This window comes from Rhea americana, unplaced genomic scaffold (genome assembly GCF_003343005.1).
Source record: "Rhea americana isolate MKP2758 unplaced genomic scaffold, rheAme1 scaffold_56, whole genome shotgun sequence".
NCBI lineage: Eukaryota > Metazoa > Chordata > Aves > Rheiformes > Rheidae > Rhea > Rhea americana.
The window spans coordinates 3,813,067-3,839,325 of NW_028186712.1; the positions used below are offsets into that span (position 1 = coordinate 3,813,067).

General features: G+C 36.9%; 1 protein-coding gene across 1 annotated transcript in view; it reads left to right on the forward strand.

The window, feature by feature from the left end:
• The window catches only part of USP25 (ubiquitin specific peptidase 25), a 97,091-nt gene that overhangs the window by 18,020 nt on the left and 52,812 nt on the right, over positions 1–26,259 (forward strand). Inside the window, exons 3-6 of the mRNA XM_085318909.1 lie at positions 1,354–1,431; positions 2,421–2,565; positions 12,432–12,555; positions 18,442–18,604. Of these exons, the coding sequence (XP_085175035.1) occupies positions 1,354–1,431; positions 2,421–2,565; positions 12,432–12,555; positions 18,442–18,604 (510 nt within the window). The remainder of the gene's footprint in view (positions 1–1,353; positions 1,432–2,420; positions 2,566–12,431; positions 12,556–18,441; positions 18,605–26,259) is intronic.

Sequence of the window (26,259 nt, forward strand, 5' to 3'; positions counted from 1 at the left end):
TTTTCTCTTTTAAAGGCAAATGGGATTGTTAACAGCATCATAAATGAAGGAAAGGCTGTGTATGTAATTCATAAATGTTCTGAACTATAGACCTTCTATTCCTACTTATTAGGGCATGAAGTAGTGCCTGCAGGGTAATTTCACACTGGGAAATTCAGTATTCAGGCAATTCTTAATTTCCTCCTCTGTACAAAGCTGTGCTAGGAGAACATAGGGGTGTTTAAATACTTGATTCCAAATAGTTCATGTTAAATGAAAGTATTTTAGAAGTAGTCACATGACAGTTGTAGGTTTTTTAAAATTAAATTTGGAGAGCAACATGAGAGCGTTTAATTGTTATTGATAGGAAATATGCTTTTCTGTCTAGCAAACAAAACTATTCTGTAAAGTCTCTTTTTATAGATAAAATCATTGTTTTGAGTTCAGGATGTGATGGGCAAACAAAAGTAAAATGCACTTCTAAATACCACCAACTTTCTTTGGAAGATGGGAAAAAGACAAAAAGGAATAGAATTTGTTAGTTTGGAACAATAGCGAGCCCTTTGTTTTCATCATTTTAATTGTTAAGTTCAAGAATTATTCCAAAGTAATGCCTAGTTTTTGCTTCTGCAAAATGAAACGTATGTTATCTGAGGATGAGTGGAGAGAGTCATCTGTTGGCTGGCAGGAACAGATTGTTCCTCAAAATTTGTATTAAGTGAGTATTTAAGCTTCACACAACCTTTTATTCTTTTCTAACTAAGTGTTGCTTAGAAACTTAGCTTTGGGAGCTGCTTAACTTTGAGTTCTGAGAAGGGAATCGTCTGGGAAAGTGGTTATGACCAATCCCCGGTGTTTTGCTTTTGTCTTGAGAAACTATTTTGCATGGATATCTTTGTAGTATTTCTTTTAAAATACACTTCTAAAAGTTAGGTTAAAAATGACTTTCTAGTTTAGAGGTCTGAATGGCTGGGAGCTATGAATGTTGAGGAAATACTGGGGTTGAAGATAATTGGGGCTTGAAGTTAGTTTTGACCTGAGTTCAGTGAACTGCTTCTCCTGCCACCTTTGAAGACCAAGTCATGGAATTGATTTGTTTAGGAGGACTGTTTGTGGCTTTATATAGGCTGCTTGCACCCATGTTGTAGGAACTACTTAATCACCCTCAATCTTTTTTTTAAAAGAACACAGTTAAAACTGAGAGTTAAAAGTGCCCTAGTTGCAGAAACTAAAAGCCAAATAATGAAAAACTCTATCCTCATGAAGATTATTTGGAAATGCTTTCAGTATCTGTWGAGAAGCATAATGTCATAAGAAACAGTAGTTTTACTGTTACTCGGATCTTATTTTAATGATGTGTGTGTTTGTTTTTAGCACCAGCAAACATTTTTGAATCAGCTGAGGGAGATTACTGGTATCAATGACATCCAGGTACTACAACAGGCACTGAAGGTAAGATGGATGTTGGTAGATGTCTGACTTGTAGCTAAATGTATTCATGTCATTATTAACTGCCTGTGAAAACTATAAGACCACCCTTTCCTGGTTGTCTTCCATTCCTTCCCTCTCCAGCTTGAATTCTTCAGATGCATTTTAGGGGGAAAAGCTGTCAATGATGTCTTGTTTGCTTCAGAAGCAAACCCGATCTGTTCTGATATTGATAGAAAAAATCAGTCAGGTGTTCAGACATTTAAAAGATAGAAATGATATTGGTTGTCTAGAACCTTTGTCTAAATTGTCTTTGAGATAGCTTGATGCTAATGTAACTCCTGGTGGGTTGAGCTGTTTACTTCCTTGACAAGATTTAGCTAAGCTTTCTAGCATGGAGAGGTCCTGTTCGATATATGAAACAAAGAGCTCTTCTCAGACATTGTCACCCTTTACTGATTTGGCGTTGCTTCACTGTTTCTTTAACCGTCATAAGCTCTTTAACAACACAAAACAATTTGCGAGTGAAAAAGAGTAAATGGTAAATGAGCATTTGATCAATTTAAATCATATTTAATTGCTGTTCCTGACTCACCTTGTCGTGTGCGTAACTGTTCCTCTAAAGCTAGTATTTCTAGCCTTAAAAATGAAATAGCAGATTTTCAGGATAATTCCGTTAACTAGGTTGAATTCTTTGAGAATTTTTGAAATTTTTTGAAATTTGAGAATTTTTGTTCATTATGCTAGTTGAGGAGTTGGCCTATGCTACGATACCTTTAATTATTTTCTATAGTTCGTGGAGCACTACCAAAATAAACTTGTCTTATCTCTGTTTTCGTTAAAAGTAGTGAAGTATGCAAAATGAGGGTCAAGTTTGGAAACTTCCTAACAGTATTTCGTATGAAAATGCAGTGTCATTGATAACATAAGTTGCATGTAATTTGGTCATTCGCTATTAACAAAGCAAAAAAGAAATGAGGACTTTTATTTCTTGTTTTTGCTGATGCTTAAAGGACAGCAATGGTAATTTGGAATTGGCTGTGGCTTTTCTCACCGCAAAGAATGCCAAAGTTCCCCAGCAAGAGGAGGCAACATATTATCAAACAGCACTTCCTGGAAATGACAGATATATCAGCGTAGGCAGCCAGGCAGACACGAGTAAGTATTTTTCTTTTCATAAATCTAGTTTAAAGACAAGGAAATGAAAACCTTGCCTGCAAGATTTCCATTAATCTTGACTGATAATTTTTAATGATTTTTAGACTATTTCTTTCTCTCTTTCTTCCAGAGTATTTTTTTTTCTTTATTTTAGCTCTGCTTAGCATACCTTTTACATATATTTATGGTAATCAACAGAAGGTGAATGACTGGGTTTTCATACTTCTGTTTGTTTGCTTGCTTGGGATTTTTGGGGGCTTTTTTGGCCTGTTGTAGGTAAATAAAGGCAAAAGCTGGGCAACCTGCTAACCTAAAAAGACAGTTAGAAAAGAGCAAGTGTAACCGCACATGAGAGTGTTTTTAATAAGCTACTTAACAGTAGCTTTTCCCTAATAGGAATGGCTTTCCCAAAGGGATAGATAAGAAATTTTGACGTTTGCATTTTGTAGTAAAAGAGCAAATATTTTATATGTGAGAGTAATATTAAAAATCTTCCACTTTTAGGAGTTTTACCCAACTGTTGCACAAGATTCCACAACCTTATAGTGTTCTGCCTCCAGGTTCAACTTTTATGTTTAAATGCACAGTTCTTTTTATGAGAACATAAGGGAGGAAACATTTAAAACAACTGTACTTTTAAATAAAATGATGGTTTGGAAACTGTTGAACAAATTAATTTTGCTTTTTTGTGGCCCTGCGTGTTAAGTGTATTCTGCAAATAAATAAAGGAAATAAAATGAAAGAAAGTGAAAGGAAATTATGCAACTGGATCGATTTCTATAAAATCTGAGTTTCTAAACATAGATGCAGAATATTTTTAATTAACTGTTTTACTGTATGTGGTGTTCACCTGTGTAGCTTTACTGAAAAATGTAAATGTATTTCACCTCATGCAAAGGGGGATTTTTCCTTTGTTTCAGTGACACTGAGATGGTTATGGTGGCAGCATTACAAGGAAGTTTACTTAGTGAATTGTCCAATGTACCCTTACATTTTTTTAAATCTCTAACACCTTGAAATGAACATCTTCGAAGCTTAGACTTTTTTTTTTTTCTTTAAGTGAGGGGTGAGTTTAATTTCAGCCTTCTCTGCTCAGAAACTGCTTTTCAATCCTTAGTATTATTAGCACCCTGCAAAAAGTGCACTGAGTGCATTAAGGGAAGTCTTATATCCCCCTAGTAAGATTTTTGTTTATTTGTTTTTGTCTTTATATAGACAAAAAGAAACCTGAGATATAGTTAATTTTAAAGGTCAAAAAATTGTTGTTGTTGAAAACCTTTTACTCAAACTTAGTTACTTATTAACTGATTAATTAGTTACTAACTTGTCTTAGTCTCTAGGATTGAAGATCTAGTAGAGGAGTGCAATAGTGAGCCAGGTTCTGGTACAATCTATGTTTAATTAGATTTCTTATCAGTCTCAGTAATAGAAGTGTTTAAACTTAAGTGTTTAATATGCTATGCAACTTTATTGAAGATAAGTGGTTACAAGAGATACAAGAGTCTTGCCTGCAGAGTTAATTTCGAGTTGCAGATTCCAAATTGATTTTTTGTTTTGTTTTGTTTTTTGTTTTGTTTGTTTTTGGATGGGGTGGGGGAGGAGGGGTTTGAAGACAGACCTAGGCTTTTTAGAGTTAAATAGCACACTACAAGTCAGCAGTTAAGAAGCACCAACTATGGTGGGAAAAGCAGACAGACATCCCTTATGTGAGCGCTCTCGTCAAGGGATCAAGGCCTCATTGGCAGCAAAGATGAACCCTTTTCCAGCCTTCAGTGTTTAGGTTACAGACTGAAGACATATTATGAGATAAAGGCACCTTGTCTGACTCTGTTCCTTCAAACTGGAAGGGGTTTGGAAAAGAACTAAGCACCTACAGCAGAACAGAAGACTAAACCATTCTCCCCACTTTACCAGTCTCTGATCGTAGAGACCCCTAATTTGTAAAGCAGAGATCATGCACATTTTCTGCAAGAAGCTTTTACAGTTCTTATTTTGATCTGTTTGACTGTAATTATTTGGTTCACAAATTTGCAAATGTAGTACATGTAAAGTGGACAAGTGATACAGCCATGCATTTGTAAGCACTGTTACGTAAGGGAATGTGATGAAATACAGTAGATGATTTGGGAGAAGAAAATGGAAGGGTAGGCATAAATGGAAACAAAATATTCAGCAGTGATAATTTCAGCCATCATTGTTCCTTCTGCTATTGCCACTTATCAGTAAATCTGAACTGCTGACAGTATCTCGCCTTYCAAATTTATTTGAATCTCACTACTTTTACTACTCTACATAGTATAATTACATGTATGTATAGAAGTATATTTAAGTATAATTGTACATGTATAATATATGTATATGGTATAATTATAATTATACCTTACCCTTATCTCTCCTTACTGCTTAACCATATATATACATTTGGAATTTATCATGCTATGAGTAACCTAGATTGCAGTCCCACCAAGTTTTAAGTCCTCCAAGGTGGGAATAAGAGTAACAGATAAATATCAAAACTATCTTTTATACCAGAAAAAATAATCCAGCCACTTACAGAAGTCTTTGAATATATGCGCTGCATAGAGGTTTATTTAGTATATTCTGTGGGCTTGACTGACTGTTTATTTGAAAGATGGTTAGTTAGCTAAGGGATAAAATACGTGTGTGTCTAACAGCATGTCATACCTTAAAAATCAGCTGTTAGCCTGGATTGTGCACTGTATCTTCAAAAAACTGACAATGGTCATATAGTTGCTTGAGCACTAAAGTTGCATTCAGCATGTAAGGAAGTACAAGGAAATCCAAACTACTCAACAGAAGCAGCCTTTACCTAGTTTCTAGCAATTATTAGCAAATGCAACATTTCAGTGGTTGCAAAAACTATTAATAAACTTTGCATATAGATGTAGTCCTCTCTTAAAATCAAAGGCTGACTTGTGCAATCTATTTTTCAGGACACCTGCCTTTTTGCCTGTTCAAAACAGCATATGCAAGCACACCTGCAAGCACAACTTTTTCATGTTGAGAGTGGTGCATAGGTTAGATGGGAACAAACTTTTCAGTTGTCCCGTGTGAYAGGACAAGAGGCAATGGGCAGAAATTGAGGCACAGGCAGTTCCGCCTGACCGTGAGGGGGAATTTCTTCATTGTGAGAGTGATGGAGGCCTGGACCAGGTTGCCYGGAGAGGYTGTGGAGTCTCCTTCTCTGGAGATCTTCAAAGCCCRCCTGGATGCAACCCTGTCTAACGTGCTCTCGGTGACCCTCATTGAGCAGCGGTGTTGGACTAGATGATCTCCAGAGGTCCCTTCCAAYYTTACTSATYCTATGATTTGATCCTTTTACAAAGGTGGCGTTACTCTCTCTTTTTGTACTACAGTCTATTAGTGAGAAAAGTGCTTTAATGTTAAGAATTGTAATGTACATGTGCACACCTTTTAATCAAAGATCACCTTAATACTCTGCCTAGTTGCATAAATCCTAGGCACAGTATTCAAAGCAAAACAAGAGAAGAAATTTTAGCAGTACTTTTCAGTATTTACACTTACACAGTTCTTTGCCTTGAAACGTAGYTTTTCATTTGTTGTAGCTCAATCTATTTTGGCTGCAGAACAGAACAATTGCTTTGCTAAACATATATCAGTTTCCTTCTCTTTATTTGAGAAACTTACAGAATCCGGTTGCAGCAGGAAAAAGAAGCAACAGAATGAAGGGAAGATGTGTATTTTAGAAAAAGTATTGTCTTTGAATGAAAGAGCTGTCAAGACAAATTCCCTCCCACCCTTCTTTTGAAAACTCAGAGAATGTGAAAATTCTTTTTCACAAACACTAAATGAGTCTCTGCAATTGCACATTCCACTGCAAAGGCAAAAGACTTGAAGCCCTTTGTTAAGGGTGTAGTATAATGTATCTGTAAAATGCCACACACCAGCTAGGATTGTAGACTTCGTTGCTTCTTGGAGCCTGGCTTTTTATATCTTCCTGTTCCTAGAATTTGAGTCCTTTGCATAGGTTTCGAAAAAACATTTAGTCAGCTGCCTCCCACAAGGCCAGGCTTAAATGCATCTTAACCCTTCCTAACTCATGTTTATGTAAGCTATATTTTAAAAACCCTTGCCTTCTAGAGTTTCTGAAAAAGCTTATAAAGCAATTTGTTTTGGTGCTTCACTGTCCTTATTCTGAGAAAGCTACTCCTAATGTCTACCTAATTCCCTCTCACTTCCAGTTAAGCGCTTTAGTCTGTTTTATTCCCCGTCATTGGAGCGTACAGTTTGTTCCTTTTGTCTTTGCAGAAATGTTGCATGGTTAAATACTGTATGTCATGACTTCCCCTCAGTTTTCTCAGTTTTAGATCAAGCAGCCCACATTTTTTCAGTGTCTGACTCATTTTTCTATACCTGTTGCCACTTCATTTGCTCTGTTGCTCTTTTCCCCTCCCACCATCCATTTTTTTTCTCAAACCGACGTATATGATATTCCTTTAAATCTTGGCATAGGAACCCAGTTCTGAATCCTTATTAATTGTTCTGCCTCTCTCTTGAACTGCAACACTCAAAACAAGAATGGACTCCAGCTGAGTCCTAACAGTGTTAAGAAAAATGAACAACTCCTTCTAAATGYGTGTATAATATTCTGTTGATATACTGATATACCTCAGTATAACGCTTTTTATTTCCTTTAACACTATGATTGTGAGAATTGCAAGTTGAACATGCGTCAGCTGTAGCTCCCAGATCTTTTTGGCACAAGTCCCAGTCAGGCCTCATTCTTCAGCTATGTTTCATTGTTTGAGGTTTATGAGTAGAATTTGACACCAATTTCTTCTGTTGCCTTACCGAACTCATATACCCCTGTATGTCTTCATAACACTTCTTGCTGTTTCAGGGATTATTTCTGTCATCTCCTATCCTGATTCCTAGGACTCTCTCCAACTGATATGGCAGGATCCCTGCTGCAAAATGTCAGGAGTCCTGTGCCTTGATGTCCTCCTCTAATCTTGCTGGTTCACTTCCTCCTTTGTTCCATGACTACCTGTCACCTTCCCATTTCTGTTAGCATGAGAATAGTCAGCTTAAAGTGTTAGCATCCTTGGACATTGTAAGAGTTAAGTGCAGCTGAGATGAGGAATTTCCTGTAGGATAGCCATGGCTAACAATTGCTAGCTCTTTCTCTATAGGCAGGTTTCATCAGAGCTGTTTGGTTTGGCTAAGCAACTACTGGGATGTGGTATATTCTCTCTCACCCCCTTCACTTTTTGCCCAAATTGGCATAAGCAGCATTCTTTTAAATCTAGACACAGGAACTCATTTCCACCATGAAGTTTAACATTCCAGAGTAGACTATAGGATAGCTCTGCTAGTAATAGGTGATGTAATCTTAATGTCTTGATTCCCCCCCCCACACACCCCCAGTGTTGATGTTTTGAAATTGTAGTCTTGCTGTTGTCTTCCCAAACTTGGCAACTATCCCTTGAACCCATCAGGCTTGCCCCTTTGTTTTCCTTTTCCTGTGCCAGCAGTTGCGTCACTGTGGGTGGTTATTGCTGGTCCCTGTGTTCAATTGCTACTTCAGATCTGTCCCTCATGCTGAATTTCCCAGTCTATTATGTTTGAAGTTCCTACCCTCTACCTCCTCCTCATACAARTAACAGGTCAATAATACTGTAATTATTCTAATGACAAAGATAATTGCCAAGGACGAAATGATACAAACTTCCTAAATAAGCACACTGCTAGAAGGTTTTTAAGAAAAGAAGATACATGCGCACGTGTGTGCTCACCCAATGTGTATACCTGTATTATATATACTTGTACATTGAAACTTGTGACAAATATACAACTTRCTTGCTTTTCTATAACTACAAAGGATATTAAACTCTCTGGATCTTATGTACCAGAAGTACACATTGTAGTTTAATATGCTGTAAAATAAAAATATTGCTTTTAGCAAAACAGCTTATTAATTCTACCTATTAATTTTAGTTGAATAAACGTCATGAATGTGGTTAGCCACATTTTGAGCAATTTATCAGTTCTTTTTTTTTGTTAGAAATGAATTTTTTGTTTGTTTTGTAGTTATGGCTTGCTTTAAAAATATGCAGACAGCTATCTGATTTACAGTAAGAGGTGCCTTTATGAGGACAAGCTTTTGGGAACTACGGGGTTATTCAGCCTAAATGAGGGGTATAACAAAATCAACATTCCTAAGTTATAACACAGTAGATTTGGAAATGTGGCATTATTCATGATACTTCTGTGAGTTGTATTGTTCAGCCTATTACAGGAAACTTAATGGGCAAGTAATTGTTTGTCTTTTTTTATAAAAGAAAAAGTAATCTACTCTGACCTCATATGCATGTCTGATAAATACTTTGGGTAGAAATTATCCCTGCTGCCCCCCCATACTCAGAAATTAAACACAGAAATCAGTTGATCAGATGGGAAACTTCAATAGATGAGTTTTGTGGATGAATTCTACTACTAATTGCTGTAAAATAAACACTGGCATGGGCACTATACAATCCCAATGAAGTAAATATTGAAAAATACAGCTTAGAGTTGAATTTATTATCAGCTTAGGGTTGAATTTGTTATCAATCTTGAGAGAAGGCAAAAATCATTACACTTGTAAAGTAACTGCTTGAAAACTGGACATTCTGCTTTTCAGTTAAAAATCATTTTCCCATATAAGAATTTATGAAACATGAGCTTAAAAAATCACTACATGAATTTCAGGTAGTAAAAGTACCTTTGTGCTATCTCTAATCAAATGCTAGGAACGCAACTATGTCACTTCTGTTATGAGTTCTTTGGGATCTCCTCTTTATGCATAGGATTCAAGAYATATGTAAGCTCTTGCAGCTTAATGAGTTACTGGGTCAGCTGATGCTGAAAAAGACCTTGCATCAGCTCCAAATACAGCCAACAAGATCTAAAATACAGTATCTTAAATATCCAAACCATTTTATTTCACATTTGTTGCAAACTAAGAGCTCAGTCAGTTACCCTGGATCATCTGATACTTAGAAATTTATTCTTATGACATAAGTTACGGTAGGTGAACCCTCCATGACATGAATTAATTACACTGATCACATGTGGTAGAAGGTCTTCACCATATCATCTTTTTTTATGCCAGTTGAGGACACTGCATATGTGAAAAGAATATTTATAAAGAGAATCCTATAACATCTACTCCAGAGTCCTAGCATGGTATAGAAGCTGTTTTGTTGACTTATTTCTGAAAGAAAGCTGAAGTTGAGGATTTTGATTTTTAATTTTAAAATAATAGGATTGCTGACAATATGAATGGTAATAAAATTCTGAACACATAGGGTGGTGATACAGATTAATAAAGATTAAGAAGCTAGGGCAGTGCAAAGACATTGTCTAATTAAATGAAAGTGCTTGTTGGATTTGTTTTTTTTTTGGTGTGTATGTTGGTTTGGATAGCAGTGGGAGCTTTTGTTAGCCAAATTTTCAGCTAGTTTGTGAGTCTTTCCGCAAAATACTCACCATATAAAGGACTCCACCTTTTAATCTAGCTTTCTTGTTATCACAATATGAGAGTTTCATCACTTAGCTAAAAAGAGACTAGCTGAAGGGATCTTTTTCCTCTGAAAGTAAATSATCAGAGTAATCCCATAGTTCCATTGCTAGTGTGTTTGGCTGTTAAATTGAAGCTTACTCCATCTTCAGTTGTGACTGCTATTACTACTTTCAGAAAAACAAGAGGTCTCCAGTGGAGATGCAGCATTTGTGTGTGAATACTTGCAAATGGATAGAAAATTAGACATAAGCTATAGTGATAAATTTCTAATGCCTAATACATAATATGTGAAGCTACACAATGCCATCATCACTGCTGGCCTTTCTACCCTTGCTTCTGCTGTCATGTTGCAGAACAAAGCCATATTTTCATGCAAGCTGAATTGTGGTGGTATGTTAGGCCRACCCTACGTTGTTCTCAACACGTGACAGCTCATATATCAAAGCTGCTATGGGTGTGACTTCTGCTGGTCCCTCTCATAATTCCTTCAGTGCTTTTGAAGGAGAATTTCAGGCATCTTGAGTTGAAGTATCATTCTGAAATGCTGAAAGATCTGAGCTGACTATAGAAAAATAAGAATAAAATACATAAAGTCCTGGTGCTTCTCTAGTCATAGTGTTGTTTCATACTTCCAGATCGTGATAGTTGACTTTACAGGTAAGGTTGCTTTGTTTAAGGGCTCACTAAATTAAATTGAAATTCAACAAAACAGCATTATTATGTGGAAGTGAGGAAAGAGTAATTTTTGAAGATGCTAGTGTTAACAGAAAAGTTTCTTTTACAACTTCTCTTCAGTATCAGTCTTTTTGTGACTACAAGTGGTCCTGTTTGCTCTTAATATGTAGCTATGGAGATGATGGTTGTATCATACGTTCAGTATTTTATTTTGATCCAGTGAGAAATATCACAGCCAAGTAAGTCCAGGGAAATAATGAATGCTGGCCCTACAGTGAGTCAGGCCATCCAGGAGAAAAGTCAGAAGCTAAAAAGAGAAGCTCTTTGGGAATGAGTTATTGAGCTGGCCAGTGGGAGGAGAAATGCAAGCATGCTGCTCATCTCTCTTTTTGTGAGCAGCCACCAGTTGTGAATCCATTTCTTCTTTCTTCCACAGTCTTTTAATTTCTAATGTTAAGACTGCAGGCTGGGGAGTTATCCTTTTAATAGTTCTTCGGGGTAAACTTTGCCCTTGGAGGAGATGCAATGAAAATGGCAAGATACCAGCACACTGCGTGTGTGTTTGTCTGTCTAACATTGCACATAAAGGTCAGTTATGCACTTTCCTCTCTCTTTCTGTTTGGCTGACTTGCAAAATGAGATTTTTGGCCCCGGGAGTTATGATAACCAAAGACCTTGGCTCTTTTGAAAGTTTTCCTGTTGGCCCTGACCGCTTTGGAAAGCGTAGCTGTGCCTGACTGAGGAACGATTAGTTTAGCAGTGCGATGCGAATAATGAAATTCCTGTTTATTCAGAAGAGGGAATGTTGTTGTGTGCAGGAAACAGGGAGGCTTACAGGGAATATCAGCATCTGATTCTTTAGATTACTGTTGGAGAAGATGTAAGAAATAGGCTTGTTTTCATCTTTATTACCCAGTTAGGAGCCCACCCAGCATTCCTTACTTACTGAAGCATGGATCCTTATTTTGACTTTGTTTTCTTAATTCTGCTGTTTAGATGGGATGTTTCTAGTAGACAAATTGGATTTAAATGTATATTTAAATCTCTTCAGAAAATGAACATGCAAATAGAATAGAAAAGAAGTAGATTAAGTCAGGAACTCTCCCGTATGTTATAAAACTGTGTAAAACTATTTGCCTTTACTAATGTACAGAAATATTTGTAGGATTTGGGGCTTCTGTCTGTATTTTGGGCAAATTCAGTACACATTTCTCCGTAAGGAAGGAGAATAACTATGCTCAGTGAAGATACCCTTTTTATGAGAAAGTTGTTTTCATCATGTGTATCCTGGGAGCAACTGATCATGCTAGCTGAAGTAACACATTAAAATGCATTGCTCTAAAGTGGCTTTCAGAAACTACGGATTTGTAAATTTGGCCCATAGCTTTATGAAAATTAAGATCCTCAGGAAAAAGGAAGGCTGTTTTCAGTCATATCTTAGCAAGAGCAAGCTGATGAGATTCTTACTGACCTTGAGATGGAAGGGAGCAATTTGCACAGCTAGTCATTGGAAGAAAGCAGGCTACCAGAAGGATGGACTTGAATGCAGTTTAGCAATCCCCATGGGTTCTGTGTCCTCTACAGTAAGACTTACCTTTCATTCTGTTTCACTTTTAATTTTGAGAAAGATAGTTTTGCTTTTCAGATGTGATTGATCTCACTGGAGATGATAAAGATGATCTTCAGAGGGCAATTGCCTTGAGTTTGGAGGAATCAAACAGGGCATTCAGGGAGACTGGAATAACAGATGAGGAACAAGCCATTAGCAGGTAAACAAAACAACTTATATAAAGCAGAAATTAAAATTAAAGAGTTGGAGATTGGCCTGTATTGCTTTTTAATGATTTTTTTTTAATTTAACAAAAAATAACTTGTTTGTTTTCACTTATGCTGCTGATATGCCTGGCTTCAGGATGTTGCTTTAATATATTGTATGTTCTACACAGGAAAATAGTTTATTACCTTTGGGCTAGGAGTTAATAGTATGTTTCATACTCATGTATTTTTTTAACATTGAGGAAGTGGATGGACATGGAGAATATATGATCATATTTAAATAGGACCTAAAACTGAAAGATTCTGTTGTGTATTGGGTAAAAAGTGATGAAAGCAAAATACAATTAAGAAGCTAGTACGGTCTTTATCCCCTTTTTTCATTGTTCATTTTACAATAACACTTTCCTAAATCTATGATAAGGCTGAGGTTGGGGAAGGGGATAGTACTGCTATGACTTGAGTTCACTAAGAGCAACTGCTATATTTTAGCTGATAAAGTATGTTATTAACCTGTTTAACAGATTTTATAAGTTTTAAGTGAAGCTAACTTTTTAACTTAGAGTTTTATAACTTGAGGGTGTAAGAATTTGTAAGTTAACGTTTGATCAGATTTGACAATAACTTACAATGGCTTCTTACAGTGTATGTTTATGTGTAAATGTAAAAATACTTATGAAATACTTGCAGCTTGGCATTGATTTGATTCTTATGTTGACAGGTTAAGTACTGCCTGTTTGTAAACGACTAATTTAAAAAAGACTGATTTAGGTATGGAAGGCTCACAGCAATAATTCTTTTTGCCCAGTTCCCTGTGTCTGACAGACTGAATGGCCTTGCAGAAAAGCCCACATCTGAGAATCTCTCTTTCTGTTATGTTATTCACTATAATTTTCTTTTTTCTTTTGAAAAACAAGAGTACTAGTTGTGAGAGTAAACATACCAACAAATTGTGCCTTCTTACATTTGTGACAAAATTCATCTCATTATTTGAGTGTAGGAGAACATGTTTAGGAAAGAAAAGTGGAATGAGAGGCCTTTATATTCTCATTAATAGTTGGAAAAAGATTTTTAAGCGTTGTTTTTTCTAAGACCTCAGTATATGCCTGGTGTACAAGATTATAGTAGAAGTTCTGTCCCGTTTTGGTTCGGAAGTTCAGCTCTGTGTGCTCCTCTGTGAAGGCCAGAACTCTCATAATTACAGCATTGTGGTTTAGACGGCAGCTCAGGGAGACAGACCTATTTCTGGGTTAGGAACACTTTTTCCTTTTTTTTTTCTTCCCAGACTTTTTTGACTGCCTCTGCTGTGCTCACTTCATGTGAGCCTTGAGGCTTTAGGTTTTTTCCAGTTGCCTTACGCTTTCCACTTCTCAGACTAAAAAGTCCTTTTTAGTCTTATCTACCTACTCCATAACCAAATACTCTACTTAATTTATGTGTTTGKTTTTTTTTCCAGGTTGCAAAAAATTGTGAAGTAATATGCCTCCCCCCCATACATAGTCACTCTATTCAGTTATCTACAGAGAAAATTTTGGTCTTGTTTTTGATGAAGCGATATTAGAGATGTATATTTGATGGCACAATTACACAAGATGTGTGCCTATTTTGGAGCTTGTTGCTACCAGCAGGGATATGGCCTGTACCCCATTCTGCATCTCTTTTTCTTGCTCTAGTATTCTTTGCAGTGTTTGTTGGGCCAATCCAGTTCATACACCCAAACAAAAATATTTACTACAGGATTCAAGGACTGTTGTGGCATAAGAAAGGGAATAGGACTTTGCTTTTGTGGATGGAGGCAGAGAAGAGARAGAATCTGGATTTTTGGGAGCACTGATGTATTAATCAACTCAGTTACTTATCAAGATATGCCTTGAGTTGATAGCAAATTATTTCTGAATGGTTCAGAGCAAGAATTCTGAATTTCCTGTATTTATATCATTTGGTCAGTTTTTCTTAAGGATTGACTTCAGATTTTTTTTTTAATCACTTTCTGTAACACCCCACAGAAGAATGTTGGCATTCCAATAAAAAACAGTGTGCATGTTAGACTTCTAAAAACAAAAAGTATAACACAGTGGCTGTAAACAAGTCAAGCTGCAGTAGTTTACTTGTTKTTCTAAGTTAAATAAGAAGCAGAAATCAAATAGGAGCTCAATAAGTCAATTCAAGCATGGAAATCTTTCATTTTTAGTAAATTAGGATGTGTGCATATTTAAATTTTTGAAATAGGAGATTTTTTTCAATGATACATGTAGGGGTTTAGAACCTAATTTGCACTGATTTTGTTAAAGTTTCTCAGGGAACATTATTAGCATTTCTTGACATGTGTATTTAATGTTGCATGGATGTGGAAATCCTCTTCCTGAATATAATTGCTTTGCTGAATATAATGTGCTACTCTAGTGGGGTCAAATCTGATTACTGCGTAGATGTTGAGGAGTGTAGCTGAAATGTCCAAGAGTGTCCAAGCTATACATCTCATGCGTGGAATGTTTGAAGCTTTTAGTGTTCCCTCTGTAAGTCTCTTCGTGATACATATATGATGTTCAGTGCACTTACTAATATGAAAAAACTTTTCCTATTAATAATGCTATTCATGGATTGAAGCAGAATGAAAATGGCCAGATAGGGGTTATCTGGGAAGACCAGTAACATAACTGAAGAGAGRAATTAGCTGAGGATGTGCGTTGTGTCTACAGCAGTGTCCATGTTTGAATGAGAGTCCATACTTGGTGAATACAACACCTGGGCATTTTCTTTGCGTGGTCACTGAAACTGCTGGGGACTCCGCGCTGCATTATCTATGCAGATAAAAGGTGAAACTGGAGAGAGAGGTAGAGTTGGGGGACTTCTGGATGTCCAGCTATAAGACCACTATGATATGCAGATTTTTCCCTGTTCTTTTTTTGCCAAGTAGCCTGCCAGAGTGACTTCTCTTCAGTATGCTTCATGGACTTCCTCAAAATAACTTGGCTGTATTTCGTGCTATGGACTGATTTTACCCTAGGTTTATTACATTGTCTGGTTAACTCCATGCAAGGAGCTCTGGAAAGCTGTTTAGCTATGCCCATCTTGTTAGCAAGAGAAAGAAAACGCTGAATCCCAAGCCAAGGGTGGCATTAGCTAACCCTCACTTGAAAGTTAGTCTCTAAACAGGTTTCTGCCACGAGGAGGTGGGGAAGCCTCTTGTCCCATGATGTCAGAGACAAGCCATATCCCATGCACAGCTTATGGCTCTGTTACTAGTGATTCCTACTGCGCTCTCTGTTGATGATCTTGAAGAGTGTATTTTGGCTGCTTGATCAGGATTGCCAAACCCTTGTACTAACTTTCTGTAAAGGTACTTATTTGAACAACAAAAGAACAACTCATTAGTAAGATACTTTTTTAAGATAACCTCCCAAATCACATTGTTTGGGCTGTAGTGATATAATAGCCTAAGAGAAGTGGGGGTACTCACTCTACTGGAGAATACATTCCTACTGGGCAGCTTTTGAGCTGATCATTAGGTTCCTGTTTAATATACTCACTTTTATTTTTGATTGCATCACAGCTATTGTTGTAGCTGAAAGTGAATTTGATTTACAAGGTGTATAGGTATGGCACATGCTCTCAGAGGAGAGATAATGTGATAAGAAAACTTTTCTCAGGAACTGGTTCTTTTTTGCGGGGAAAGAATCTCATGAAGCTATAAGAACTAAATACTTTATTAAAACATGAAAATGAATTTGAGATGAAGTTCTCAAGGAAGAGGAAATCCCTCTCCTGTTACAGAAATATGAAAGCAAACACAAGGGAGGCATTTTAATAAGAGACATTTTAATAAGTAATTAAATTGATAAATGCCACTACTCTTGGGCTCTACTTCTATGTGAGGTATGAGGGCCTATGATGGTTTCCTGTGCCAGAAAAGCAATCTCCTTAGTTTGGTAACTCAAGTTTCCTTTCTATTTTTCTCTCGAGGATCCAAGCTGATTTGCAGATGGGGCTTAGCAGAACTCTGCTGGAAAAAGCTGCCTAGAAAAAYGCATTGGCCTACCCTGGCCATCTTTTCCTAGGCTGCACGAACAACCTTGTATATATGCCATAATCCTGTTAGAATAATATTCTAAGTGTGTTCTAGTCTATCAAAGCCTTTCAGTTTTAAAGTTCCCTTCAATTTACTTTAAACTAGAGTTTAGATCATTCTCTCTGGATGTTATTTTAAATGTGTGAGATACTTGTTTTGAATTCACTTTTAATGTATCATCAGCTAACTTGTACTATCAAAGCAGTTACACTGGCAATGATAACATTACCTTCCTAGGTTTTAGATGACCAGTGTGTAAGAGTAAAGAGTCAGATTACATCACTACGCATTGTTTGAAGAAATGTCAGTGATCTCTACTGAACAGCAGTAAGAGAGCACAAAGTCTTTGAGTATTATATAGGTACTTTCAATGCCTTTTGGAAAAGGATGTGCTATTTGCAAGTGTATCTGTCAATAATGAATAGTTTGACTAATCCAAAGGTAATTCCAAGATCTTTTGTAACAAACATATTTATATCAAATGGACTATTAAATTCTGAATATTCTTGTTTTTTTCAAAATATATAATAATAGCAAATCAGTATGTTCACCAAAGCAGTTGATCTGCAGTAGGTTCACATAATGCTTCATAGCTCTTGCAAGTCTTGTAAGACACCTTTTTGCTGATTTGAGAGGGACAGTTTGAAATGAAAGCRTGCATTTGGGAAACAATGATACATGATGTGGGTTTTTTGATGATTTTTGTTGTTGTTGTTAAGATGTTCAAACCTTGTCCTTCAGAAATTTTATTTAAAGACCATCCTGAAACTGCCTCTCTCTGATGTTTAGTTGGTCTAGAGCAGATGAAGATGACCCTTCAGATTACACAGACAACTTAAGTGCTTGTCATGCAACTCCTGAAATCCTATGCTGGGTGAACTTGGTGGCTCAACAGCAGCTCAGCTATTTGTATAATAGTCTAACTGAATAGTTGTAGACAGTCACCTTGTCAGCTGTCCCCAAGCCAGACAGATTTGCTTATCAGTTAGAGTATTTGTTCTGTGCCTTTAGTGTATCCATGTATAACTTCCTACTTAGAATACCTGGCTACTGCAAGTTACCTTTTAGCTGTGCTTTGTCACCAGGTTAAGGATGTGTTCTGAGGTACTGTGTTGAGTGAAGCTTAAGTTTGGGAGTAAAACACCTATCAAATCTTAATATCATGTGAAATAAGAACTTTCTGGGTGAATCATGTAGGAATACTTTTCCTGCAAGCAGTGTAGTATACCATTAATTTGTAGGGTGACTACTTAAAAATTGTGAGGGTATATTTTTTCCATKGCTCAAAGTAATTACTTGCTATGTAAAGCAATTAATACAGTGATATAAGATGCAGAAATGGAAAATAAAAAGCTCAGTTCCTTTCTTTTTGAAAGTTACCTAGTTGACTTTGGTTTCCTATGAGTAAAATGAGTATTGGTTACTTTGTGTTTTACATAGCACTAAGAATATCTGTAGGTGAAAACGCTGTGTAACAGACTAGAAATGTTGCCTCAGATTTGTTGTCCATCCTATTTGAATCTGGATCTTAAATAACTGACTTCTTATAGACATGGTGCTTGTACCTAGTGCTCTCATAGGAGAGTTTCTAGCTCACTCATTGATACTCTTTTCCAAAAGGTACAGAATTGCTGAAATATATCTACAAGTAAAACAGCATCTTATTTTTGAAGAAATATTATTGCACATATATCTGCTTTAAAAAAAAGCTCAGCAACAAAAAAAATCAGATGTTATAATTATGATACCACTAGAGATGTTTTAAAATGTCTTTTGCTTTTTCTCACATTTTTCCCTCCCTTCTGTTCTGAAGAGTTCTAGAAGCCAGTATTGCAGAAAATAAAGCAAGTTTAAAGAGGACGCATCCAGAGGTGTGGAGTGACTCTCCAAACCCTTATGATCGAAAGCGGCAAGACAACTGTCCAGTAGGATTAAAGAATGTTGGCAACACATGCTGGTTTAGTGCTGTCATTCAGGTAAGAACCTTCTTTGATTACCTGTATATACTCTTTCTTGGATTTAATGTTAGGTGAGTTTCCTAAGTACACAGCATCTCAGTGTTGTTTTCCTGGGAGGTTTAGGCCACTGAATGAGGTATGTTTGAGCATTACTTATTTATTGCATATCTAAACATGTTCATGCATATGTCTGGTTGAAGAGTAGTAAATACTATAGTATAAGTGAAACTTCAAAATAAATATCTCTTATTAAAACTTGTTGAAGACAAGGGGTTGAGTCTCTGAACAACTTGAATGCCTGCAGCTCAAGCTGACTTCCCTGACAGTTGTAGATGCCTAAAAGCCTGTGAAAATTGGATTATGGATGTGGAGCAAACTTTTATATTAAAAGTAACATATGCAAATGATAGGCAGTAGCTGACAGTGTAGGTAAAGGAAATGAGATGCCCTCAGTCATGGAATACTTACTAGAATAGCTGCAAGGAGATGTTTGGCTGAGTAGGGTGAAAAAAGGAATGAGTAATAGAGAAGAGAACTTGAGAATGTGGAAAGGCCTGATGTGGATGCAGTTGCATCTGTTTTGGGGTTACTTTACCTACTACAGCCAATATTTGTGCTGTTACTCTGTTTTTATGTATAAATAGAGCTGACTGCTGTCTTGAAGTAATAGCTTAGTTCAATGAACTATGTAGAGGAATTTTTGTTTCACTTAAATAGAAGAAGCCACCTTATTTTTTTAAAGAATATTTTTAATAGGAAAATGAATATGAATACGGCAACTTGTCTAGTGAAATCTAATTTGTAATATTGAGTATTTTTTGTACATAAGCTTTATGAAAGAGATTTTTAGCAGTAATTGTTAAATCTGTATGCTTCTACAGATATCTTCAGAAGTCTCTAAACCTACAGAAAGTCATGGATGAAACTGAAATGCAACTGAAATGCGATAGGATTTTTTTAAGTTTGAGAAGTAAATTCAGCATATTGTAACTCTTGATGCAGTCTGACATTTTGAGATAAAACAAACTAAATATTTAATATCTATTTTCAATAACTCACTGTCAAGCTGAAGCACTTCAGATAAACTAATATTGTTATTTTCATAATGATGGCTCTTATACTTTGGGCAAAGAGAACATTTAGCTGAATGCTCTGTCTCTTAACACTTTCCACAAAAGGATGTTTAAAGAAGAGTACAAACAAGACAAGYATGTATGATACTGCTCTCCTAAAACATTCCCAAACCTCCAACTATTTTTAGCTCAGGGGATTCTTGGTCCTGTTGCAGTTTGTTTAGTTAGTAGTCCCCCATGGACCTCCCTTTTAAGTACTAGTCTCTCCCTGAACCCTTGCAAATGTCTTACATCCATAAGATCATTTGCTAGGAATTGCATAGTTGTACTCCACGTGGCATTAAAAACTGCCTCCTCCCCTCCCCCCCATTTATCCTTTTGGAACAGATAGTTAAAAGTTGATTACTGTTACAGTTCTGTAGACTTCCATCATATTTCTGTTTTAACATGTTGGTGGTCTCCCTTCCAAGATGAGGGACCAGGAAAGTATTCAAGATGTGGGTGGACTATGAATTCAGAGAATGCTGCCATGGATACATGCCAGGCTCTTCAGGAAAGACAAGTATAGATGACGAGGAAAGTGGTTGCCTTTTTTATGAGGGAGCAACTCAAATGGGTGCAGTACTTTCATGAGACAAGATGAGAGTTTACCAGTTTCTTCTCTGATCCTGATCTATAAAGATGACACTCTGGTTAGTCTGTTACAAATCGTCTGATCAAGGTGAGGAGATGGACAAAGCTTCTTCTGAGATCTCCAGGAAGACCCTGGGTCATGTTAATCACTTTAATAACCACCATGACATCTGCTGGAAGGGCAACACAGCAGGATGCAAGTAAACCAGAGATTTCTGAAGGGTATCAGGGAAAACTTCTTGGTACACGTAGTGAATGGACCACCAGAAGTGATGTACAACTGGATCTACTGTTCACTAAGGAGGAAGAACTGGTTGGGAATGCAGTTATACAGGTAGCCCTGACTGTAGTGACTATGAAGTAGTGGAGTTCAAGAACCTGATGGGAGTGAGAAATGGAGAGCAGCAGAGTACAGACTCTGGACTTAAGGTTTGTTTAGGAAACTGGTAGTGGGATCACTACCTGTGGGAGGCTGTTCTGAAGGACAGAGGAGCTTGGGGAAACTGGCAGTATCCTCCGGGTGCAAGAACAGTCCATCTAACGGCTCAGGAAGAGAGATAGTATACCTATCAGGAGACTTGCTTGGCCAAGCAGGGAACTTAGGGCAGACCTCCAATGCAAGTGCAGGATAGGGAGGTGCTAGGATGGGCTACTGAAGAGCACTTTAAAAACGCTGTGTAGGTGTGAAGGAAAGCATGAGCTCAACTGGTGTTGAGGCTTGCAAGGGGCATCAAGTGCAAAGTGAAGAGCCTTTGCTCTACTAGTAATAAAATGATGAGCAAGGAGAACATGGACCTGTTACTGAATAAAGCAGATGATTTAGTGATGGTGGCTAAGGTACTCAATACGTTCTTTGCTTCAGTTGTCTTCAACAAGATCTCTCATACTCCTGTGTACAGAGAGATTCAGGGTTCAAGGAGGAGCAGTGGATGAGGTTTGAGACAGATTACTTGAGAGAACTTGACATGAGTGCGGAGCTTTGCTTCTGGGAAGGGAGACTGTCTTGCAGAGATGCCGTCTAGGAACTAACCGGGAGGGAGCAGCTCTGCTGGGAAGGCCTAAGGCAGGGATCTGGACCAAGAATGACAGCAAGCTGTGCGTGAACCAGCAGCGGGCGCTGGTCGCAAAGACAGCCAGCAGTGTCCTGGGCTGTGTGGACAAAGTCCTGATCAGGCGGGTCTGCTCTGGTAGGTGACCCTGCTTTTGAGCAGAAGGTTGGACTGGATGAAGTCCTGAGGTCGCTTCTGAGCTGAATCATTCTATGGCTGGGCCATGATGTTTTCTTTCATTCTTTCTCCCTTCCTTAATTGTTTGGTTTGCCTTTTGACTACTGCCAAGCACTGAATGGATACTTTTGTAGAACTGTCTGTCATAAATCAGTCTTCCTTGAGTAACAATAATTAGCTTGGAGCCTGTCATCTTCTATACAATTTAGTGTTCCACTATGTACGTCACTTTACACTTAGTTGTATTGAATTTTATTTTATTACACAGTCACTCAGTACCATACGATCCTTCTGTCAATTCTTCATTGTCTCTTACCTTTATTACCTTGAATGACTTAACTGAGCAAACTTGAACTCTAGCTCTTTTCCAGATCACTTCTCCAGAGCATTTGTGTGCTCACCAGCACAGTCTCCAGCACAGACTTTGTAAATTTGCAGTAACATCTCTTTAGACAAGAATAGACCATTTGCTCCTGCCCTTTGTTTCTTTCTTTTTACTTAGCTGTTTATTGGTGCTAAGATCTCCATCTTATCTCATGGCTGCTTAGTTCAGTTAAAAGCCTTTGTTGAGTGACTTCTTCAGAAGTCATTTTGAAATCTAAGTAGAATATCTAATTTGAATTGCTGTTACCTGTATTCTTTATGACTTCTTCAGGGGACTCCAGTGTTTTTCTTAAGGCAGGATTTACCTACCTCTAGTTGCAGGTAACACTTTATTTAGACAATGAAACCAAAAGACTTTTACTTCTGATTTGTTCTCCCTCCCACATGCCCTTCCATCTAAGGTTTCACATTCCTAGGCCTCTTTCCTTTCAGTGTCCAGCAAACTGCCAGATTATACAGGTGCTTGCATTTTATGTTTTCTTGAGATCTTTTGATATTTTCCTTGTTCACCTCTCTTTCTTTCCCAGTTCCCTCACATGCATAGCTTTGTTCCAATAGCAGACACATTGTCTTGGAGATAGTATAGAGGCAGATCTTATTTCCATGAAGGCATAACTTTGTAGAGCTATTTTGAATTAGTGTATTACCTTTTTTGTTGTTCTGTAACCAGCTCTTCCATTCCATAGTCCTTCCAGAATCTCAAGAAAATGGATTTTATATATGTATTTCTGTAAACAAAATTAATTATTGATACGAAACTGCAAATGTTTCAAGAAATGTTTTATAGGGAACTTAAATTTTAATTAATTAACCATAAAGATAAAGAACAGGCTGGGGAATATAAAAATCTATGCTAGACCTATGATCTCATGTTATTTATACCCAGTGTGCAACTTTATACCTTGAAGGTGGATTATGAAGAGGAGTAGCCAGTTCTTATGATCGTCACCCATATTATGTGAAAATCTGTAACATTTGGAATTACAATACTTTGACCCAAAAAGATGTTAAACTTCTATATTTAGGTCTATAAAATGTAAACCATTTAAAGATTTATAGCTTTAGCTGGTTGAAAACTTAAGTTGTTAATATTGTCTGCCAGCCAGAAGGACTTATGTTCCAAACAACCATCCCAGGAAATTTAATGCATGTTAATTTAGAGCATTAGCTAATACCATACTTATGTATCCACAGGGCAGATTGAGTCCTTGGCTTACATTTACTGTGTAGAAGTATTTTCAAACTTTCCTTGAAGCTACATATCCTACAAGTTAACATTTAGATATTGTTGACCTCTGTCAGTCACAATAATATTTTGTATAATATAATTAAAATAAAACTGTAAATTAAGTCTTCAATATATATTAGGGGGTACTTGTATAAAAATGCATACTTTCAACATTATAATAATTTTCTTACGTAGTGCATGCTGTTTTTTTTAATGCAACCAAGTGGCTGACTTATATAGATCCAACTAACTATTGACAACTGTGTTAAGAGCATGAAACTCCTAAAAAATGCATTTGCTGTGAGTGAAATCAAACTCTAACAAGATTCAACTATTTCTTGAAATACTATCCTTTATCTGTATTTGTGGGCTAGAGAAATACATACATGGAAGACGTCCCCTTTTGAAGGGAAGGGGTCTCTCTTTAGATAGCTCCTAAACAAACTTTGCTTACAAGTTCCATGCATCAACATTAGAATCAACAATTATGTTTTTCCCCAAAGTAACTTTTAAAAATCTCTTGAAGGCTTTTGACTCAATAATAAACTGAGTTTAAAACTGAGTCCCCAAATAAATATGTCCAAACAAAGCTCTGATAAAGCCTGTCTGCTCCTTGCTTATCTGCCAAGAAAAGAGTCAAGTCCTTGAAGGATTTGTTTCCCTCCTCTAGATCCTTTAATAAACCAAAATTGTTGAAAGGAGATCATCCATACGTGTTTTGCGACTGTTCATGTAATTTAACTTTTATAATGGGAGCCCTAAAACCTGAGATACTAGAATATTTCCAGAAGTTTTTTTTTATTTTTCTAATTCTCGTTATTACTGTGTGTATCTGCTCTTTAAATAGAATGAAATTATCAAGTCCTTAAAAGAAACAAAACATGAATGTACTACTTGGTGTTTTTACTTAAAGTTTACGTAGATTTCAGTGGTTCCTTTGTGAAAGATAACTTCACAATTTTCCCTGTTTTTAAGAGTTTATAATCTGAAACTTGGACCTGAAAATGAGTTCTAAATAATAGGGTTATTGAGCTTTTCACGCAGCTTTTCCATGTCAAATTGAATAAGAATTAGGTGTTTGGAGGACTTAAGACAGAAAGACTGCAATTCACAAGACAGCGATGCACTAATAAGCATCTCTTGGTGGTTTGTAGACTTGTTTCTTGTGTAAGTTGTCTCCAAGGTGTTTTACTTGAGATATTGCTCAACAGTAGCTTTAGCCTTCTGTGTTCCAAGAAGGATCTCAGCAACATTCAAAAAGTAATGCCTTTGCCAATACTTTGAAAGCAGTATGGTGGCTGATAATGAATAGTTGGTCATTTAGCAAATACAGTGCAGTTCACTCAGTGCACTGAGATTACAATCTGATAGAGGAGAAAAAAAAGAATATATGGGGGATCTCAGGAAAATTGTACCATAAATACTACTGTTTTCTTCCCCAGCCTATCTCATACCGAAGTATTGCTGCAGCTTTTTGCTGGGTCTTACAACCTTATAGGAACTTCTCAGGATTGTAGCTCCTCACTTTACCGAACGGTCTATCCCAACAGGACAAATGGGGTGAGGCATCTCCATGCTCTTCTCCATGACTCTGACAGAGTCGGGTTAGTCCCTCAAAAATGAGACGTTTTTAATTATTTTTACCTAGTGGTGCGTGCCATACGAAGCAAAGGATTAACAAACTACAGTCTTACAGGCATTATTCTCCATGGCTGTTCTTTAACCTTTATTTTTGGAGCCCCTGACACCACCTGTGGAGTTTGACGCTGATGCTTTGTTTGGAAAAACCTCGCTTTCTTGACGTCATYTTAGGGGTTATAATCTGATTTGATCCTAAGCTTTTATTTTTGTGAGGAAGAAAGCCAGCTTTATAGGTGACTGTCAAGCAAATATTTCCTTCCTCTATTAATGGCTCAGCTATTGTTCTTACTATCTTTGAAGCAGTTTGTGGCAAGAATTGAACTTCTGCATTGTTTTGCTTTTCCTATTTGTCATGTTGAATTAAAGGGATCGTGATGGATGACGCAGACAGTGAGTTAATACCGAATAGCCTATTATTGATGAAGTAGTAGAATATATAGAGATAGTACATGATTCTCTTGCTTCTGTGGACGTATAATGCAAGGTTGCATGGTGAAGATGATCCAGGGTGCAATCTCTGGTTGAGTAATAAGGTCATTGCTAGAGTATTTTCTTTCTGCTACTTTCTTTGTGGAACAGCCTGGGGGGGAGGAAGAATATGATATAAATTGATCTATACAATTTCATGGAAAGAGGACTAATGAAGTTGGAAAACTAGGATCGCCCTCCCGCCTTCCATTTCTGTGTTGAATAAAGATCTACTTGTCACTTCTGCTAAGTTCCCTCATCTTCTAATCTCTTCTGATGGAATATTCCTCCTTCTTCCTCATGTTCTCCCCTATAGTCTCTAGTTTCTAGTTTGTGATTGCTCCTCTAATTTTTCAAACAATTACTTTATATTTAGTTGTACATAATCTTGTGAAATTTCTGTTTTGAAGGATTAGAAAGCTTTAATGGATTATGCCTTTAGCTTTGGCTAATAACATGATTACTCATTTAGTTAAAGGATACAGAATATAAGTATTGAGTTTTTTACATGCAGTTTTTAGGTTTAATAGGACATAAAATCATTAAATTGTTTAGGCATCCTGTTTAAAGTTATACCACAAATGTCTTTCCTAAGTTTTGTGTATTTAGGCAGAAACTTGACAATTTTAACCATGTAAGGAGATGCTGGCTGCTGTTTTATGTCCTGACAATTGTTTTTTCTAGCTTTGAGCACGTAGTAGAAGAGTAGTTGGATGGCATATGATAGTGTGTACCAAGACACAAGTATAAAATGAATTCTTTTGGAAGCATCTCAGATCATGCTTATCTGCCTTCTGCATTACAATAATATTCCAAATTTGTTGCTGTAAACCAGTAAGTGCTCTGTTAAAGTAGACTGGTAATATCATAGTGAACTGTTTATTTAAAATTGTTGACTTAGCCTAAGTCTGCTAAGTCAGTTTGACTTTCTTGATCAAACAGTTTAAAGCTGTTTTCCATCTTCTTCCATGTTATCCCTAAACCTTTTGGAAAAACAAAACATGACAGCTTACAACTGCA